Source organism: Lonchura striata, chromosome 5 (genome assembly GCF_050655825.1).
Source record: "Lonchura striata isolate lonStrDom1 chromosome 5, ASM5065582v1, whole genome shotgun sequence".
NCBI lineage: Eukaryota > Metazoa > Chordata > Aves > Passeriformes > Estrildidae > Lonchura > Lonchura striata.
Window position 1 is genome coordinate 8,499,644 of NC_140707.1, and position 14,436 is coordinate 8,514,079.

At 38.6% G+C, this 14,436-nt stretch overlaps 1 protein-coding gene across 1 annotated transcript in view; it reads right to left on the reverse strand.

Moving 5' to 3' along the window:
- LGR4 (leucine rich repeat containing G protein-coupled receptor 4) overlaps positions 1 to 14,436 on the reverse strand; it is a 71,504-nt gene that overhangs the window by 30,794 nt on the left and 26,274 nt on the right. Inside the window, exon 2 of the mRNA XM_021539047.4 lies at positions 8,599 to 8,670. Coding sequence (XP_021394722.1) covers positions 8,599 to 8,670 — 72 coding nt within the window. The remainder of the gene's footprint in view (positions 1 to 8,598; positions 8,671 to 14,436) is intronic.

Here is a 14,436-nt window from a genome sequence, read left to right on the forward strand (position 1 = left end):
AATGGTTTTAAACCTCAAGGATTATTTATAAAATTGTAGGTACTACACCAAGACACATCATGACTGGAGAAAGAGGACTGTAACTACAACAGCACTTTCAATGGTTTTTAACCTCAAGGATTATTTATAAAATTGTAGGTACTACACCAAGACACATCATGACTAGAGAAAGAGGACTGTAACTACAACAGCACTGAAACTGTACCTACTCCACTTCTTGTCATGATCTCTCCCCTTCCAGCATTTACAACATTCTTTACAAGTTATATTGAGCTTTAAGATAATTGCTTGTCTTCAAAATGCACTTCTAGTCTAAAAAGCTAAAATATCTAAGTAAACTAAATGGATGGATTAAACAGTCTAAACCTCGTTCATAAGTTCTATGATTAAGTTGTCAGCAAGAGTCACCAGCATCTACCACAAGACAACATATGCTCTATGGTAATGATTTTCATGGACTATCAAAAACAGGAAAATAAATTACAATGGATTTTCAGGAAAGCAACCATTTACAACCATGCAAAATATGTTCTATCCTTTCATTTTCAAGCAGTATCTGTATTTGGGCAAGACCTCAAAGAACCCACAGACTGCAACACATTCATCAAAATAAATAATACAACATAAAACAATTATTATACAGTACAAGTTGTTAAAACAAGTGGTCTTTATAATCTCAACAAAATTGAGATGCTGTGGCTGTAGTATTCTGCAGCAAAGCATCTCAGAAGTTTGCACAGATTTTTTAACATGGACATACACATAAGCAACAATACCATGGTATCTAGAAAACTGGTTAACATCTAGTGTGCAGCAGAAATGTTGAGTTTTTGCAGAAAGCAATTTCAATTCCTCTCACCTCCAAAACAAAATGCAGAATATATTCTATAAAATACATTCTGTTCTCCCTATTTGCCTTTGGACATCTTATACTGTGTTGTGGTAACTTTCCTTTGCTTTACTATAGGCCAGATAGACCTTTCTCTTGATAGCCATCTCAACATACAGATAATAATGCGTTTCACTTACCTAGTCTGCACAGCAGAGACAAAGATGAAAGCCACCAAGTTTGGTTTTGATCAACTGGGATGCAAGAACTCAATTAACTACAGATTTGTGCTTTTAGCAGATAGTGCTGTTTGGACACTCTGAAAGTTTCCAAGATCATGAAATATGTTAATGGTCAGACATGAGAGGGTGAAAAAACTGCTGCTGATATAGCAAATCCTCAAAGTTGCTTTGGTCTGCTAATACAGCCCTGTCATTGACTGGCTATCCAGGCATGGGCTCTCGGAATGACCACGCATCTTCGCAAGTGACACTGCAAAATGGGAAAGTGGGTTAAGTCTACATGCATTTGGCAATTAAACTTCTGTTACTGGTTTTCTAACCCTTTCAGATGCATACTGGGTAAATGCAAGACCCAGGCTCTGCAGACACGTTCACAATTAATGACCTTAGAGAAACAGACGCAATTTTCAGTATGATTCTTTTATTCAGCTGAGATAAAAGCAAATATTTTAACAGAGGCATCTAGAATTTTACTTTTATATAAGAAGGGCAGGAAAAAGAACTTTATAGGAGTCTGGTTACTATTTCTAGGACATGTGCCAAAGCTAATTAGCCAAGAATACCTCTGTACTAACAAAACATTACAAGAACACAAACATCCGAGCAGAGGGGAGGAAAGGAGCTAAAAGAACGACTTCACCATGTCTTCTCACGGTAACGTACAGTGCTGTACTATGAAACTGTGATGACAGCAAATACTCAGTTACTTTCTCAGAGGAGACATCTAGCTTCAACATAGAGGATTTTTTTTTTCTCCTTTTTTGTCTAAGGTTTTCAGAGCTCATGTGATGAACCCTTGAGACTCTGGCCTTGAACTGGCTACCTTATCACTCACACACATTTCCTGTTCCACACTCCAGTTTCTGAAATCAAAAGGAGAAGGAGGGAGGACTGCATGGTACAAGTTCCATTTGCAAAACTGTACTTGGAGAGACACAGCTTAAAAGCTTCTCAAGTTGCTGCTCAGCCTCCAGAAGTTTCTTATCTGGTTTATACCTTCAGACAGCCCCAACGCAGGCAGCATAATAAATAAGGCTTGTAAGACTGGTCTTGAAGTATAATACCACAAAGTTCAGCCTTCAGGCTGTTCAGCTAAGCCAGCTTCTGTGTATGTGCATGTGAGCAGAACACTAAAACTCAAAAAAACCCAACAGATAAGGAAAAAGTTTTGTCTTCTAAAAGTACTTGCAGCAGAATAACCAGTCTTGGGATCCTTATACACAACCATGTCAACTTTGGAAATTAACATGTAGAAACAGAAACTGGAAAAAAACTTCATCTTCTAAAAAACAATGGAATTTACTCAACCTACTAGCATCTATCCCAACTAACAGGAAAAAACATGCAGCTGTCAAGCAGAGCAAGAACCTTCTAAGCTACAGAAATATTCTTGTATCAGCATGATTAAAACTCATCTAGAATCAAATTTATTTAGGACTCACAGAGATAAGAAAACACTAATTAAACACAGGTTGGCCAACATGTTTTGAAACACCATTTAGCATTTAATGCAGACCAAGTAAGTGATGTTTAAAAATATCTTAGCTGGCTGTGGTTAATTCTACTTGGGAGTCCTTGCCCAAAGGTTTGTCTTGACTAGAATCTGAAGGTGCAAGTTACAACACGCTGATGGCTTTCTAAAGCTCCAGTGCACACAAGACAGCCAAGTGTTTCTAATGTGAGCAGGCTGGTAAAGTTGTTAGGCTTTTAACTTGCTACCACACCAGAAACCTACCCCTTGCCTTTTTTCATTAACATTTTACCTCTTGGAATTCAGGCTGGATCAATTGAGGAAATCGCCTCCTCCAGCTGTTCACATATTCAGAGCTGGTAGATCGATGAAGGGCACTCACTGGCTTCTACCCCTGTGTCATATGGCTCTTTTTGAGGAACCAACAGCTGGTATCTACATTGGCTGCCTTTGTAAAAAAGCAGCTGAAGCAAGATCTCTGCCTGTTCCTCAGACTCTGCTGGTGGGGCTGCATGGATAGAGTTGGGGCAGTAGTGTCTCCAATCATGCCAGCCTGTTTTATAAGTGTATGTTTAACCACAGTTTTAGTTATCACATGTGAGCTAACACAAGGCATCAGGACAACATGAAGACTCATTCTTATCTTCTCTACTCAAAACAAGTCCTTCATGTCCAGTTTCTAACTATAAACCTTGGGATTTCTCACATACATGAAAGAGTAAAGAACTGCACCATCTCATCAACATTCGCACATTACCTTGAAAATACTGCTCTTAAAAGACCTGGCACTGAAGGACAAGGCAAGCCTTTCCATCAAGTGTTCCACAGCCACAGCATCTTAAACCAACAGCCCAGCCTTGGCATAGCTCCAAGGCATGTCTTTCTCGTAAAACCCAGGTAATAAAAAAGACACAATACTCCCTCTCCCTGCCCAAGGATGATACAACTTGGTGCTGAGAAATTAGGAGGCAGGGTACCATCTAAATGACACACTGAAACAGATACTACAAAAATAAGCAGCTGTGGCATTTCAGCCAGGTGGTCATTTTCAGCTGCAGTCAAGAGGGAAAATAACTCTAGACATATCCCTTGCAGATACTTCCTGATTACAACCGTATGGCAAAAACCCACCTCATTTTCACTGCTAGTTTACATTTTAATTATTCCTTATGTTCCTAAAATATACTTTGGCAACTAAAAGCCATGAGCAGAGACTCTGGAGATATTTAAACAAGACCTCTTAAGACTTGTAATCAACACGGATATAATTGAATAGGCAAGCAAATACTCAGTTGCACTATTTATTTTCTTGCAAAAATTTGTTGCACGTGTGTGGTCTCTTGTTCACTGTTTATTCATTTCTCAAAAAGCAGATTAGTATTGTGTTTCAGAAAAGAGAAAACTTCTACTGAGCTAACTCTTCCTTTTATTACTTTATTTCCCCAACTATTTTCAACCAGCCATTAAATAAGAAAGTTTTGCCCTTGCCTGATAAAATGAACAATGTCTGAAGGTAGGGTCACAGGAGAGAGACTATTGCATATAATGTATGAGAAAAAAACAAAAACACAACAGATCTTTGTATCAGTACACATCTGGAAGTTGACTGAGCCCTCGTGTCTGGTGGTGCTTCCAGGAAGGGATATTTTCACTGCAACAGTACTGGCTGTGATACGGTTTTTATACCAAACAGTCCAGGAGTGGAGAGCAGCCTCCTCCCCAACCCTTGCTGGGGAAGGTCAGGGCCCTGACTGGCTGGGAAATTACCTGTGTCCCCTTTGGACAATCACCCTTCTGTCACAAGTAACCTACAGACAGACTGCATAACCTACATGGAACAGATTGCAGTTCTCTGCTTCTCATATGGACCAGCACCCACACAGCTAAAAGCTGAACACCTAAATCTTGCCCATGAGTGCAGGGCAATCAGATCACATTTTAAAGGGTTAAGATTGGAAATCAAAACAGGCTTAAATGATCATTAAGTCAAAGATACTTCTGCATTATTGGAGTGGTTCAAGTTTCTGAAGACAGACTGGAAAACTGGCCAAGAATAAAAATAATTCTGATTTACCCTTCCTCAATAAGACACTGCCTTTGCAATTAATCTAGCATATAATTCACAAATAAAGTGTAAAATCTTTCAAACTACTTTAGGTAACTTTATATACTGGAAGGGACTGACACATTTTATAAAGGCCATCAAAACATAACACAACCTGGATATTCTAGTTAAAAATTCACACTGGAAAATGCTTTCTTACTTTCTAAAAACACTGCATTATCTAGTTATATTTTTCTCTTCTAGCTTTCTATAAATACTTCAGGTATGTTAGAAAACCACAGCCAAGTTCTTCAAGAATTTTTAGTTTCCATATAATGTTTAAGGCTGCAGCATGTTTACGTTAGCATTTTCTGAAGAATACACATCATTAACTGCTAAGGCAAAACCCTTGGTGGTCTGCTTCTCCCTGACTGACCATTGCCATTCCAACAGTTTTCAAATTACTTCCAGATGAGTATCAGTTACACAGACACAGAGAATTTTTACAACATTTATAAACAGTGTTAGAGCCCTGCTGACATATGGTGAGTATGCTCTGTAGTGACACGTGTGACAAGGCTTTGAATGAGGGCACATAGAGCACTCAACCCAACGGATAGATTCTGCCCCTGGACAAGTCAAAATCCCTTTGCTTGTACCTGTGAGTAATACTCCAATAGGACATTACCTCAAAGTTACAAAATCCCAGATTATTCCTGCAAATTTGATTCTTTGCTGGGGAGATGGTTGCGTAAACATGGCCATTTAGTGCCGTTTCAGATGTCCTCTTCCACCTGGCCCCAAAACTGCCATTCACAGCACCCACTGGTTTCCCATCTGTATCAGACCTGTCAGTCTGGTGCAGGAGTCCTGGATAATCCAGAACATCTAAAAACAGCCTGGGATGCATAACTGAAGCACCTGAGTTGCTTCCTCTTTGGTGATGCAGAAGGCACTTGTAAATGGAGCAGCCAGCTTCTCCAAGTCTGGAGCTCTGCTTCTTCCAGTAGTGTTCTTTTTAGGATTTGGAAAATGATCCTCTGAAGTCTCTGCAGACTACCAAATAATCAATTTCATTGATATAAGAAATGACAACGCCCATTTCAAATGGCTCCTCCTGAAGTTTTTAATCTCAGCCTCTCCATACATGTAACTCAGTTGCCTAAATAACACATTCTAATTGCCTTCCATTTCCATTCCATTAAATTCTATTACACTATTTTGCAACATTAATTAGCAAACTCTGCCAAGGGCTAATTGAACACAGCATTTAACAGTGGCAAGGTTATGGCATGGCATGAAGATAAAGGTGTATGAGGTGTCTCCTTGATGGAGACCCACTAGACTGCATGCTGATGTAAGTACTGCATTCCCATTAGTTTCTGGTATTTTCATTTTCTTTAGCATAATTCTTGGGAGAACTTCTCAGTGAAGAGTCACTTTTAGCACAGATTCCAACACCGCTTTAAATCTTTTCTTTAAATCACTTTTCTTTGGCATGGACATTAACTCCGAGGTTTCTGTGCTGAAAAAGCAACTTTGCTAGGGCCTGGCAGTCAGAATTTGGATCTATTCAGCTATAAATAAAAGACAGGATGAAACTTTGATAATCATAGAAAGAAAAAATTGTGGTTGTACAGTAGGAAGTATGAGAGTTCAGTTGCTCCTGTTCATAACCAGCAAAAATAAAGAATTAAATATTTGTGTACCCTGTCCCTTAGAGAAAAGGGAACAGGGAGAACAAAACAGAAACATGTCATATCTGCTGCTGGTCATTTCTATTAAGGAGAAAAGCTGTTTTGTCTGAACTTACTTCATTATATTTCTATTTAAGAATAACTTGAACAGAAACAAGAGAATCTGGAATTGTGTTTTTGTTTCAGGGGTTTTTTTCCCCAGAAGTTGCTTTAACACACCAAGTAAGCATGCTAAGAATGATTTAAAGCTTCTTGGTGTTCACACATAATTGTGAGCTTAATGCTAGCCTGTTTTTTTTCAAACTGAAAACCTGGAATTTAGGGGGACAATGATGTACATGTAGCAAATGGCTCTTGGGCAATAAGCACAACAGGTGATGGCTGAAGGCTCTGCCTTTCCTCTTTATCTCCTGACGCACCTCAAGGTTTATGACGTTACACAATGACACCCACCCATTAGGTTTTATTGTTTAATTACTTATTGGGGAAAAAAAAAGGAAATCTCCCACAGTCATTTAAGTTGGAAAACCAGAATTGTTTGGGCTTTTCAACTTACGGTGTGATATATGCCTATGAAGAATTAAGAGAAGCACACATTACAAAGTACATATGGAATGTGTGCTAGTATATATTCAGAAGCCAACCAAGCCTTCCTAGACCACTTTTTTTTTCCAGCTGACTACTCATGCCATAGAGCCTTTCTTAAATTCTGTCAATTACACAAAAGCACCATCTGAAAACCTGTTTTTCTTCATGAAGCATTCTTGACTATATCACAGATATAAGCAAGAACTTAAATCAGAGGGAATAATCAGAACCTATTAAACAGGAAATATCACACACAATTTATCTAACATAAATCAACTCAACTGCACTTTACAGTTGTACTGACCCGAGTCAAAACTATTTAACAACCAGGTAAAATGGAGTTAAGTGCATTAGTAATGGTAGCTGCTGTGTTACCAGGATGTAGGAGAGATCAAAATTCTGAGGACACGTGGAACACTATACTAGAGGAACCAGTGAGACTGATGTGCAGAGCAGCTGCTTTCAGAAACACAAATCTTTCCTCAGAAGCAAGCAATCCAACTCTTATCAATTTCTCAGTATCTTTGTTCCAGTGAGGCGCAGTGTTTGCTCAGGTTATAACAGATAACCAGAGTCAAAGGGTTCAGGGCTTTATCTGCAGTTTTGCTACCGGGTTCATTTATTCTTTTGCCCTACAAATGGTTTTCATTCTTTGCTTGTTTCCTCACTGGTAAAGTCAGAAGAACACTCCCCTACCTCATAAGGGTGGTCTCTTTAGGGAAAGGAGCTGTTCTTTCCCTAAGGTGATTTACTGAAAAATCTCTCAATGCAGCATTCATAGTCCTAGTCCTGCCAAAGTCACAAACTGAGACAGCTTTAATTTGTACTGTAAAGCCTCTATAATACAAGAAATCCTACTTTGTCACTGGAAATACAAGAGAGGCAAAGCGAATTGCAGGGGTTTTGTCTTATCTATTGCTTAGTACTGGAAGTTCTCAAAGCTCTCTTGCACAGGTTGAATCATTACCCTCACCCTCTCTTCACAGATAAGGAAACTGTAAGGCACACAGAAAGCATGTGCCACATAACAGTACTTAAAGCAGTAAGTGAATGTCAAACCTGCCTCCCTGTGTACCGACTCTGAAACCCAACCTAATAAGGACTATGCTGTTGAAAGCATGCTTCAGCTTTGCAAAGGCATCTTAGTTAGGACTTCAGCAAAATATTGAGCACATGAGGTCAAGGACTCAGAAATCCAAGTATCAGTTAAGTAAAACATAAAAAAAGAAAGCTAAAATGAGAGTAGGACAAATGGAAGGTAGGAAGTGGGGAAAAAAATATCTGCCAGAGAAATTAAGAAAAAGAAACCTTGTACCACAAAACTTCTGATATAGGTCAGGATGGGCTTGTGAGAATTGCATTTGCAGCCTACAAGGGCAATGGAAGCCAGTTGCTCAGTAAATGAAGCAATACCTACTTCATGGAACTTACGCAAAAGCTATACTGTAGCTCCTTCAGAAACAATGGTAATTACACAACTCTCGTGTTATCTTTGGATAACACTGTAATTAGAATGTGTCATCACTCTAGCCATGATTAAAATAATTACTATAAAAAGTCCCTTGTAAGTAGCATTTACTGTCCTGGTTTCCAGACATGTACAAGATTATATTTTTAAAGCATAATTGCTTTTTCTGTTCACAGCTCAACAGTGTTTCTCCACCCACCTCCACTTCATACAGCCATATGATGTTGTAGCAAAACTTTAACATGTGTAAAATACTTACAGCTCTTCCAAGTAGGGAAAGTTCTTGAAGGCATCTTCTGGAAGTCTCGTGATGTTATTCATGCTGATATCTCTGGAAAAGAACAAATATAGATTTATCAATAACCAAGAAAGGATTTTTACACTCTGTGAGAAGGATAAAAAAAGAAAGTCTCATCAGATAGTATGGTAACAGAAAAAAAACTACTCTAGTATCACACAAATTTCTCTTTCTAGAAATTTGCATTCTAAACTTTCAAGTCGCTGTAATTTGCGAATCAGGTTACAGCAAAGACCTATAAAACGGGAAGTTGACAAAATTAAGTTTTCCAACGCTTCTAAACAAAAATAATTACTGTGAATCTACAGAGAAGGCATGCATGGAAGAGGCTCTACAATACTGTTATCTACAGTAATAATTTTTACCAACTTACACTTAAATACAGTTTTAACTCCGATTATTAAGAATACTCTAAAACCACAAGTATATGAAAAAAAAAATACATTGTGACCACCCACCACACAAATTTTCATCCCACAGTGTCTTAAAAAAATAATATATGCATTAGGACTTAATAAATACCTTCTGGCAAACAAGGCTTCTGGAACAACTGGCAAGCATAGCAGAAACATGTCCTAGCTCTACCACAGTCTTTTTTTGTTTTCTTTTGTTTTCCTTCTACAAAACCTATAAAGTCCTCGAGGTAATAGTTTTAAGTAGATTTCATTCTCAGTCCATGAGCAGAGGGAAGCCAGCAGCAAGTGCTTACATGATAGGTTAGCGGACCTGCTCAGTGTTTTTCTTCACAAAGCAGCAGTAAGTGGCAAACTTGGTGCCATCACCTCACTTCACACCTACATAATGATCACACATAATCCAGTTCTAAAGCAAGTTATTACTCAATGTGAATAAAAGCAGCATGAAAACAATTTGGTTTGATAATTAAACTGTGTAACAATTCCTGACATAATCCAAGTTCTTACCTTCCACTTGGTCACTGGTTTGGGTTTTTCAGTATGTAGCTAATAACCAATTCAATAACACTTGTTAGTAGAGCCTTCCTTGCCTGCTGTCTTCCACACGCTCATATCTAGTGTCTATATGCCATCTCTACATGGTTCAGATAAAAAACAAAGCCAAACTCTCCTTTTATCTCACTAATGGCCAACAAGTACCACTGAAGCTCCTCCCTGACATTAACAAGTAACTGGCAGCTGATCTGCTGCACCACCTTTGCAGAAGAACCCTCAGGTGCTGCCAGTGTGAGAATTGAGCTTACACTAAATCCAGACTGCCATTCCTCTAAAATTGAGCTCTTACACCAGACCCAGAGAGCTGCACTCTTACATTAAATCCAGAGACAGCCATTCCTGTAAAACTGAGGTCTTACACTAAATCCAGAGACAGCCATTCCTGTAAAACTGAGGTCTTACACTAAATCCAGAGACGGCCATTCCTGTAAAACGTAGCTCTTAAAACTAAACCCAGAGACAGCTGTTCCTTAAAAACTGCACTCTTACACTAAATCTAGAGGCAACCATTTATCTATAATAAATGTTAATTAAATAGTAGGCCCAAAACTTCATTTCTCACTTCTCAGCACAAACTAAGAAAGTTACTCATCAGCAGCTGCTAATAGTGTACTAACCTAACTCAAGAGCAGTGACATCAAAATAAGGTTTAGCATACACAAAACAAACTCAACTGTGATAACAGAAAAAAGAAATCCACTACAGTACACAAGCCTCCTTCACCGAACTCCAGAAGGAGCTGAACTGGAGATGCTTTATCCCCACTCAACACCCCACATGCTTTGATCAGTGTTTTGTGCTTTGGCAGCAACCTGGTCACAGTAAAACATTGCTGTTGAGGATGTTTTTCTTCTTGTGCAGGAAAGTAAATAAATGTATCAGGTACATGACCTGTCATCTGTTTGCTCCATGGGAGACTGCAACATCTATTCTCACTCATTTTTCAAATTCTCATAAATACACACATTTCATACATCCAGGCTTATCCTCTCCTTTTTAGATAACTGCAAGTCCACTTTATTATCAGCTGGGAAGGATTTATGAATAGTGCACATGAGTAAGAAGAGAGTGGAGACCCTAATCTTAAGAACCAGTAACCTGTGCAAGAAAATCACGACTCTCAAAGAGCTGTCCCAGTGATATAAAACCTCACTGTCATATGCACCACAAAAAATAGTGGTAGTGGAAGTAAGTCAAGAGTACATCGCATCACAAAGCACTGTATGAATGCTTATGCTTCACTTTGGGAAATATTGTCCTGCACCCACATTCGCTGCACTGCATGGTAGCTCTTTGACAGCTGAGGCAAGGAAGTAACATCCACCTGAAAGCAATGGCCTTGAAATTTCCAGAGCTATAAATGCCCTATGCAGAAGTGCCCTATGCAATCCTAAACAAAGTCAACAGAAACTATGCAGACACACAGAATGACTGACATCCAAATTCAAAGCAATTTTGGCTTTCCCTGGGATCTAGAATGAACTAAAAATGTTTTTTCCATGTAGCTTCAAGTATTAGGCTCTACAATTTTGATCTGGGAAGTGGATTCTTTGGATGCAAGCATGAAACAGATCACCCTAAAAATGAGGACGTGAGAATCATCATCAATATTCTCAAATTCTTCTGAAATCTATTTTCAGTGAAGCTGAATTTGCAAAAAAACCAGACAGAAATACAAACTGCAATTGTCTTTATCACATGAATCTTCAGGGACTGCTTATCACGACACCTTGCTAAAAAGCTGAAATTGTTTAAAAGTTTTTGCATTTGCCTTCATTACATGTGATATTAACTCTTACTAAATAAATAAGTCAATCATTATAGCACTGATTTGCAAACTTTGGGGAATATCCAAGCATCAACTCCGAAAGCTTCCTAATGATCATCACACAAGTCCTAAAGTAATTATTGTTTAATTAATAACATTATGTAAAAGCATTACTTATATACATATATAAAGTTAAAAAATATTTTCATTTCACTCTACAGAATCTCCTCAAAGTATGAGTTCATAAGAACTATACACTGGTAATAAAATATTAAATAGTTAATGAGCAAGAAATTTCAAGCAATATTAGGAACACCCATGACACTAAAAATAGATTACTTAATAACTAGTCTCTATAAAGTTAACCTAGTTAATTTTGGAAGATACTCTTAATAACACGTAATAGAAGAACTGCAACAAAAATGGTGGAATACAATATACTATAACAAAATAATGACAAATAATTCCCAAAACCACAGTACAAGACAAAAATAGGCCTTGCTAAGTTTCTACTGTTTGCATTTTAGAAATAGTAATTTTGCTACTCCTAAACTTAAAAAAAAAGGGATCAATCTATGCAGTATATGCAGTATCAAGAAAGCTATCTATTTAATAAAGATAAATATTAGTATGCCCCTTGACATGTCAAAGAAATCTCAAATGAGAAGCTGTCATATACCAAGTGTTTCTCTACTAAAAAGCTCTTGGGAATATAAGTCCAGAAATCATTTAGGGTGCTAACATATAAATAAAGTTCCTAAGAATAAATAAAAGCATATCCCAGCCTCTAGCAGTGTTCATGGGAATGATGCTATCACACAAAAGGAGGATCATGTCAGCAGTTGCCTAAAGCCTCTTTTCAGCAGGACTAAACTAGAAGACCTGCTATGGATTGGGTTATTATATCCAGATTTAAGTCCCCTAAAAGCAGCACAACACCTGCAAACCTTTGAACTGCCACCAAATACACAGAACTCCCAACAAGTAAAACACCAAAACCTCCCTACATTCACCCTAAATTTTATTGGTAAACTGAAGTTCAGACTCGGTATCTAAAAGGCTTGTCATAGTTTTCTTGTTCTTCCAGCAAATCCCCAGCATGGTCTGTCACCCCAGCAAACTACACCTCTACCTTAAAACTAAGTTCTGACCCACATTTATACTTGAGACGTTTTCCCCAGAAAGTACAAAACAGACACAAGAGCTCTAAGAAAGTTAAGATGATGGTAATACCATGGGTTTACACTGCAGATCCATCAGGAAAAAGGAGAAATATGGGTAGACCTGCACCTTTCAGCAGGTAGCCATTAGCTGGGCTTATCTGTACTAAAGAGCCGGGCTAACTCTTCACTCACTGACCAGCATGACCAAGGCAGAGGGGGCAGATGCCCCATTCCTGGAAACACTGAAGGGCGTGATGGGGGCAAGGAACCAGCATTGAAACTAAAATGATGGCCAAGAAGCTGTCATTCAAATTAAAATACGAGCTGCCAAAGGTGGCAACCTCTTTAGCAAGAGGCTGCATCTCAGGGGATAACATGAACGCAGCCTTATAATTACAGTTAGTGTCACCACTTCAGGTAGAAGAGATGTACCACAGAAAATAAACAGTTGCACTCCCTCCTGCAGTGCCATGGCTGCAGTTTTGAATGGTAAATAAGGCTTCTTACACTCTGCCAGAAGCTTTATCCTTCTTCCAAGATACTACAGAAAATAATAAAACTAACTAAAATTAGTAGCTAGTAGCTGTGAATGTTCTTTCACCATCCCAGGTAATGCAGAGATTAATTTTTACAGGCAAAAGGTGAAAAGTCAAGCCAAGGTACTCTGGCACTCATTTGCTGTCTCCAGCCTGCTCAGGTAGAGCCTTTCAGTTTATTCTGACAACTACTTGAATATTCATTTCCAGCTGAGTTTAGCACAGTTTCCTGCTTTCACCTAAAAAAGAAGCACTATAAAGTCATTAAAAATACTCATACTAACTGGCAACCCTAGTAAAAGCAATGAAACCCTCCTTCTGCTGAAAATAGGCATCAAATGAGGTTTCTGTGTTCTTGTGAATATGAAACTGTTGGGTTTTCCCTGTTTAAAGCTGTTGTGTCTATTTTCCTTGGAAGAGGAAAGCAGCTTTGCTGGACACAGTAAAAAACAATCTTATCTTGCATAATGCCGGACATTTAATCACTTTTAGATCAACCAGCAGTGGAGACTTCAGAACTGAACTAGAAAACAGCACCCTGAAACTTTTAACTAAACTCCTGCAAGAATTCCAGTCCCTGATGTGTGGCTTTAGTTACATGGATTCTTTTCCAAGGATTGTTGATTTTACCACTAACCAAAGTCAAACATCCCCATGCTTCAGGATGAACAGAAATACTTTGTCTCTTGGATGGCAACTGACCAATTCTCACATGTTTTAAAAAAAGAAGCTCTCATCTTTAAATAGTGGCCTCAATCACAGCTTTCATAAGTGTCATCAGACAAAAGAGCATTAGATGCAATGCACAGCATGTCCCAGTGTCTCCTGCAGGCACAGGTAGCCTTCTCTGTCATTTTAAAGCACTGCCTCTACCATCAAGGAGCCCGACCCCTGTTAGATTTCTCTCTTACTACACCACTTGCCTGAGCATGATTCTGGCTGGAAAGAACAGATTACCAGAGATAATGGAAAGGGAGGAGTTGGATGATAGTTCTTGCACGAGAAGAAAAGTTGCAACAACAAAAAGGGACCAGAAAGTGGGAAGTATGGACTTCCTGTAGGACAGAAAGAACAACAAAATTATAGATAAACTAGCCCAAGACCTAAGCACAGAATAAAAGCACGTGACCCAAAATAACTGACTGGTATTGAAAAGGAAAGCAATGCCAGTCTCTGTGAAGTGAGGGACATTTAGCTGCAATAATAACCTTTTTTTTTTTTTTTTTTTTTTAAAGACAATATCTACCATTCCTAACTGCATCTATCTCCCCCAAATGTGTGCGCATCTTAGGCAAAGAAATTTTCCTCACAGCTCTGTTGTGCTGGCACATCTCCTAAAACCCACAGGAGATGCCAGTGTT